This window comes from Dendropsophus ebraccatus, chromosome 11, assembly GCF_027789765.1.
Source record: "Dendropsophus ebraccatus isolate aDenEbr1 chromosome 11, aDenEbr1.pat, whole genome shotgun sequence".
Taxonomy (NCBI): domain Eukaryota; kingdom Metazoa; phylum Chordata; class Amphibia; order Anura; family Hylidae; genus Dendropsophus; species Dendropsophus ebraccatus.
This window is the reverse complement of record NC_091464.1, coordinates 7,639,487-7,646,306: the sequence shown is the minus strand read 5'-3', so window position 1 is coordinate 7,646,306 and position 6,820 is coordinate 7,639,487. Positions and strand designations below refer to the sequence as shown.

The 6,820-nt window shown below is 45.0% G+C and overlaps 1 protein-coding gene across 1 annotated transcript; it reads left to right on the top strand.

Moving 5' to 3' along the window:
- Positions 1–4,632: 4,632 nt before the first annotated feature.
- Positions 4,633–5,589, top strand: LOC138768066 (olfactory receptor class A-like protein 1). Its single transcript, XM_069946080.1, has one exon. It carries the CDS (start codon positions 4,633–4,635, stop codon positions 5,587–5,589), a length of 957 nt encoding a protein of 318 aa, XP_069802181.1.
- Positions 5,590–6,820: the final 1,231 nt, after the last annotated feature.

Below are 6,820 nucleotides of genomic sequence, written 5' to 3'. Positions count from 1 at the left end.
AACATCATAAACAGAGGATTGATAAAATAGAGATTTGTAGTGAGAATTAGGTCATTGTTTTCTGCTGCAATCCTTAGGCTCCAGTTGCACCTCTTTATTGGTGACAGCGCTTTGATCCCCTACGTCATATCCCAAGTGGCTGGAGCCAATACTTTATAAGGCCAGTGAGTTTGGAATGCCGCCCCCAGACAGCACCCACAGCTCTACAGGTAAGTACCTTCTTGATAGATACTATGGAGCATAGGGGCACTTCTATCTATATTAATAAAGAGAGATACTCACTGTAATGTGTGCTGCAGGTTACCTATTCATTTAGTGATTTTTATGTTATTTTCTTATTAATCATATTTTGTTAGAATTTTTGTTGTGTTGGCAAAAACAAGCTAGCTTCATGTATGCAGTATATTATATAACAGGTCCAACCAATTATCCACTGTGCTCTATGGTTTGGCTTATTGGGCAGATCAGTTAATGATCCTTCTCGCTACTTCTAACATCCATTGCTTTGCCTTTTTGGAGCACATAGTATATTTCTTACATTATGATTGGTGCCTATAAGGAAACCTATTTGATGTTTTCAATATCATGCAGATCCACAAGTCTACTACATATCTGCACCAGATAAATCCACTATACATTCACACCAGATAAGTCTACTATCCATCTGCACCAGACAAGTCCACTATACATCCGCACCAGACAAGTCTACTACATATCTGCACCAGATAAATCCACTATACATCCGCACCAGACAAGTCTACTACATATCTGCACCAGATAAATCCACTATACATCCGCACCAGACAAGTCCACTATACATCTGCACCAGACAAGTTTTCTATACATCTGCACCAGACAAGTCTACTACATATCCGCATCAGATAAATCCACTATACATCTGCACCAGATAAGTCTACTATACATCTGCACCAGACAAGTCTACTATACATCTGCACCAGACAAATCCACTATACATCCGCACCAGATAAGTCTACTTCATATCTCTGCATCAAATAAATCCACTATACATCTGCACCAGACAAGTCCACTATACATCCGCACCAGATAAGTCTACTACATATCCGCATCAGATAAATCCACTATACATCTGCACCAGACAAGTCTACTATACATCTGCACCAGACAAGTCTACTATACATCTGCACCAGACAAGTCCACTATACATCCGCACCAGACAAGTCCACTATACATCCGCACCAGACAAGTCCACTATACATCCGCACCAGACAAGTCCACTATACATCCGCATCAGATAAATCCACTATACATCTGCACCAGATAAGTCTACTATACATCCCCACCAGGCAAGTCTACTATACATCCACACTAGGCAAGTCCACTATACATTCGCACTAGACAAGTCCACTATACATCCGCACCAGACAAGTCCACTATACATCTGCACCAGACAAGTCCACTATACATCCGCACTAGACAAGTCCACTACACACCCCCACCTGGAAAAAGAAGTCCAGATTCTCCCTGTAGCTGACAATCATTCACACATGTTTGCCTGCCCCTTGTAGTAGCTCAACATGTAAGAATGTCCTAAATGTGGGTCTTTTGGAAGTTCAACTTTTACCAGGGTATATTACAGGCATAGTCATAGTGCTCTGCTGTGCTGAGTCCCTCAGTACAGGAGATACCTTTTACTTTGTCTTTCTGTTTCTACAAGCACCCCCCCCCCCCCACTCTTACATATATATACTAAGATAGGCGTGCTAACTGGACAGTCTCTTTGCAAGCAAACTTACATTTGACCTTATACTTTAAAGACCCTATTACACAAAACGATTATCGGCCACGTTTGGCCGCTATGTTCGATAATCGTCTCATGTAATAAGAAAACAATTAGCCAACATGAATGTCAACACGTTGAAAGACAAACGACCTAGATAGCAGCGATATGCTGCAGTCGCTCCGTAGAATAAGAACAATGGCAACAGACCGCTGCTATCTGCCCCCGCTCTCCTGCTCGCTGCCGATGTGTGAAATAGCACCGGCAGCGAGAGGGCTGACATCGCTCGTTTGCTCCTCTTCATCACCCTGTGCAATAGGGGCTTAAGTAAGGCACCTAGAGATCTGTCTGCCCCTAACTTTACTTTAGTTCTGTTAAAGGGTTAATCCCATCTCTAAAGGTTATCCCTTATAAACTGGATAGTTGATAACAAGCTGATCAGTGGATGTCTTCCCACTCTTATGCTGCGTTTACACGTAACGATTATCGTGCGAATTTGCGCGATAACGATCGAATTCGAACGATAATCGTACGTGTAAACGCAGCAAACGATCAAACGACGAACAAGAAATCGTTCGTTTTGATCTTTCAACATGTCATCAAATCGTTGTTCGTCGTTCGCAAAAAATTCTCCGATCGTTCCGTCCCTCCGCCCCGCCGCCCGGCCCCCCGCTCGCAGCCCGGCCCCCCTGCGTCGGCTCGATCCCGCCGCCGCTCTGATCACCGCCGCCACTCCGATCGCCCCTCGCTGCCGCCGCTCCGGTCGCCCCCCCGCCGCCTCTCCGATCAGCCACCCCCCAACCGCCGCCGCTTTGATCGCCCCGCTGGCCCGTGAGCATACGTTACCTGCTCCGCGCAGCAGTGCACCGATTGGCTGAACAGGGGAGCCGGGAATTTCAAACACCTCCTCTTCAGCAAATCAGTGCTCCTCTGCAGCACTGATTGGCTGAAGAGGAGCCGTTTGAAATTCCCGGCTCCCCTCTTCAGCCAATCAATGCAAGGCAGCACTGATTGGCTGAAGAGGAGCACTGATTGGCTGAAGAGGAGGCGTTTGAAATTCTAGGCTCCCCTCTTCAGCGGCTGCGGGGGGGGGGGCGATCAGAGCGGCGGCGGCGGGGGGGGGGGGTGACGATCGGAGCGGCGGCGGGGAGGTGGCGATCGGAGTGGCGGCGGCTGTGATCAGAGCGGCCGGGGTGGCGATCGAGCCGGCGCGGGGGGGCGCGCGATCGCAAAACGATTTTTCCGTACGATATATCGTACCGTCTAAACGCTGATCGTTATGAAAAAAAACGTTACTCCGACATTGTTAATCGTACCATCGGGCCATCGGGCCAATTATCGTAAACGCACCATTATTGTTATCAATAGTTGGCCTGTCTTCAGGTGCTAAAATAGAGGTCATTCAGGAAGACTACCGACACTTTCCTTATGGGAACATAGCCTTAACCCTTAGAGGACCGGGCCAATTTCAATTTTTGCGTTTTTGTTTTTCCCTCCTTGTGCTTTAAAGGCCATAGCACTTACATTTTTTCACCTAGAAACCCAAATGACCCCTTATTTTTTGCGCCTCTAATTGTACTTTGCAATGACAGGCTGAATTTTTTCATAAAGTACACTGCGAAACCAGAAAAAAATTCAATGTGTGGTGAAATTGAAAAAAAAAAAAACACACAAATTTATCCGGTACACAGGTGCTATCCAAGTAGTGCACTCATAATATACCCACTATCCCATCTGCATTATCAGGTTAAGTTCTTACCACACCAAAACCATGTGATATTATAAGTTACTGTACAGTATAGCAATCAGCATGTGGAGTATAATATATAGTAACTGCATAACCCTAAAAAACAGCAGCAATTTGTAGATACAGGATGGAGCTGCAGATCCCCATAATGCAGTAGCGTAGTACAACAGCCTAGCAAAGAGAAGCAGAGCTGCTGTCAGAGGTCTGTGTGGTCACATGCCAGCAATCGGGAATGGTGTGTGTTCAGCATGGACCAATCAGAAATTGAGAATCACATAGCTGTGCAGGAGAACAGTGACAGAGACTTTGCTATACAGCAGTGTGAATGGCTGAGTGTGAGTGCAGGCATATTATGGCAGGAATGGAGAGGATGGGAAACACAAGGACTAAGACTGCAGGGAGCATGAAGGAATGAGCAGAACATATGTGGGCACATAATGCAACACTTTCTGGGAGAGATATGGGGTTACAGCTATGAAGAGATTACCTCCACAGTCCTGTTCCCTGATGTAGGCCCCAGCCAGAAGTGGATCTGCCATGATTTGGAAGGTGAGGGATACTTCCTGGGTCAGCATACAGGGGTGTAGACCCCGCTATGCAGACAATGCCCCCCCCCCACTCCCCCTCCCACCCAGTACAGGGAGCTCTTAAACCAAAGAAATGCTCTTACACCAAGTCACAATTTTGAAAAACTCTGAGCTCTTCTTGTAAAACGCTCTCAATCCAAGTTACTCTTAAACTAAGATACCACTGTACAGCCAAACTTAAGTATTATCTTACTGTGTGTGAACATACTGTAGCCTAAAGGACTAACTGATCTCTTGTGCTTTGCGTAAAGCAGCTTTTCATGGGTTGATGCATGACACAGGGATTCAGGGTCAGATTGATGCAGTTTTGTTGTTCTACAGTATCAGGACAAAAACAAAAAGGTCTATATTCTGATGTTTGGGGTTGCACAAGATGTTATTGTGGAATGTGAACTGCACACCCCTGCTTTAGAGGTTTAGGCAACAGCTAAATTTACTACTTCTAATGTATTATTATGAGAGGAATGCTATACTAAAAAACTTCCATTTATGTTACAGACTTTTTGTCCAGATATAGACCTCTATCTCCGAGGCGTAAAATGGGGACCTGGCTCACTCTCGACATTATTAGTTATTTTTCACTGGATTTGATAGGAATTCCTGGGAATCTGATTATTTTATTTGCCTTTCTTCACACCTTCCACAGTCAAGGTAAAGTAACCACTGGAGAAATTATTCTAGGCAAACTGGCACTGTCCAATCTGTTGGTCATTCTAACATGGGGCCTTCCAATGACTCTGCAATCCACTGGAACCTACGTGGTGTTTGGTGACTTATCTTGCCAAATAAGCCTTTACTTGTACTGTGTAGGCAGAGCCATGTCTGTGAGCATTACCTCCTTGCTAGGATGTTTTCAGTGCATTTCCATTACTCCATCTCACCGACGATGGTTGGGAATAAGGAGGAAGCTGCTGGAATACCTGTTCACATTAATGCTGTTTCTCTGGGCTTTCAATCTAATCATAAGTAGCACCCGGCTGGCATACTCCACATCTTCTATCAAGAACATCACTTCCCAATACATTATGAGTTACAACTTCTGCTTTGTGATCTTCCCAAATTATCTCCTCTATATAGGGAACGGGATTATCTATGTAGTCCGTGACTTGTTCTTCTTGATGCTGATGTTGATATCCAGCAGTTATCTCCTCTATGTTATCTACCAGCATGGAAAGCAAGTGAAATGTATGCCGACCCTGAACACCAAGCACGCTGAGATGCGAGCAGCCAAAGCTGTCTTTACTTTAGTCATGATGTATATTGTTAGTTTCGGACTAGATAATCTTTTTTGGATTCTGACTCTTTGCACTTTTCCTCTTTCTTCCCGGTTTACCGACGCACGGATATTTTTTGATTCCTTTTACTCGGCTATAAGTCCTATTGTAATCATCTCAACTAACAGGAAAATCCAGATGGGTCTTCAGTGCACCAGAAAGAAAAAAGATCTTCAAGCAGTGAAAACTATATCGAATTGTGTTGCCGGAAAGAAACACTAGAAATCCAATATTTATTCCCAAATGTTTAGATCATTGTTAATAGTGTTAGTGCAAATGATAAAGATACGTCAGGTAAATAGACATGAATATATGTAAAGCCAAATGCATCATTGAAAGAAGTCATTTTTTGAGTATAGGCTATTATTGCAGAATAATGTAGAGACTCTTATACCTTGTACATAAATGATTGAAGTTGTTGTGGCATTTATGTTGGCCTCTTCTTCTCCTTCCTATAATGCAATCTCATGTGCAGTACAGCAGACTACCTTTTCTATGGCTTTTCAGAGGATAGAAGTGATCAGTGGGAGTCCAGGTGCTGGGATCAGGGCTGGACTGGGCAAAATGTTTGGGCAAATGCCAGATGGGAGGGTATGCTACGTGGACCAGTCCATGAACAGCTTGATGGTTGGCTTCTTCCCACCACACTTCACAAGATTTGTTATTTGTTATAGTATAGCAAGCTGTCAGATTATCCCGTATCCAGCCAGCCCCATATCCTTCATCAAGATCCCAAAAGGCCTAACCTCTTAATGGTTGCTGCAGGTCTGACCTCAAAGGAAAAGGATACTACTTGGCAGTACTGGTCCAGGTAGGGATGACAATCAGAACAGCAATTTAGTCCAAAACCCCTGGGAGGGGCTTAACGAAGAGGTTAGGCTGAGCAGGAATGCCGACAGAGCTTAGTGATGGCGAGGCAATGTTGTCAGCCCCAGTGTTGCAGGAGTCCTGTCAGCCCCTGCTTGCCAATTACAAGGTTCATCAGTCAACAACTGAAAAGACAACTGAGAATAGCAGTATGTGTGGTGTGTCCTGCTGACTGATATGAAGTGAGTGTGATAGATGTATTGTCAACACTATGGGAGGCATTTATTAAGTCCGGCATTTTTTACGCCGGACGTAAAAATGCCCCCGTAGCTCCGGCGCTACGGAGATTTATGTAGAGGCGGACTGCCTCTACATAAATCCCGTGCGCGACGTTGCGCACCGCCGAAAACCTACGCCAGCTGAGGACTGGAGTAGGTTTTCGGCGTACATTTTGGCGGAACGGATGATAAATCGCGCGGACTCTGAGTCCGCGCCCTCCGTTCCGCCGCAAATCGGCCATTTGCGTATAAAAAAATACGCAAATCGGCACTTTCCGCCGAAAATCATCCGTTCGCCGGATGATACATGTGGCCCTATATGTCCATTGTATTTTAAATATTAAAATATTTCTAGAAACCTAGCCCCC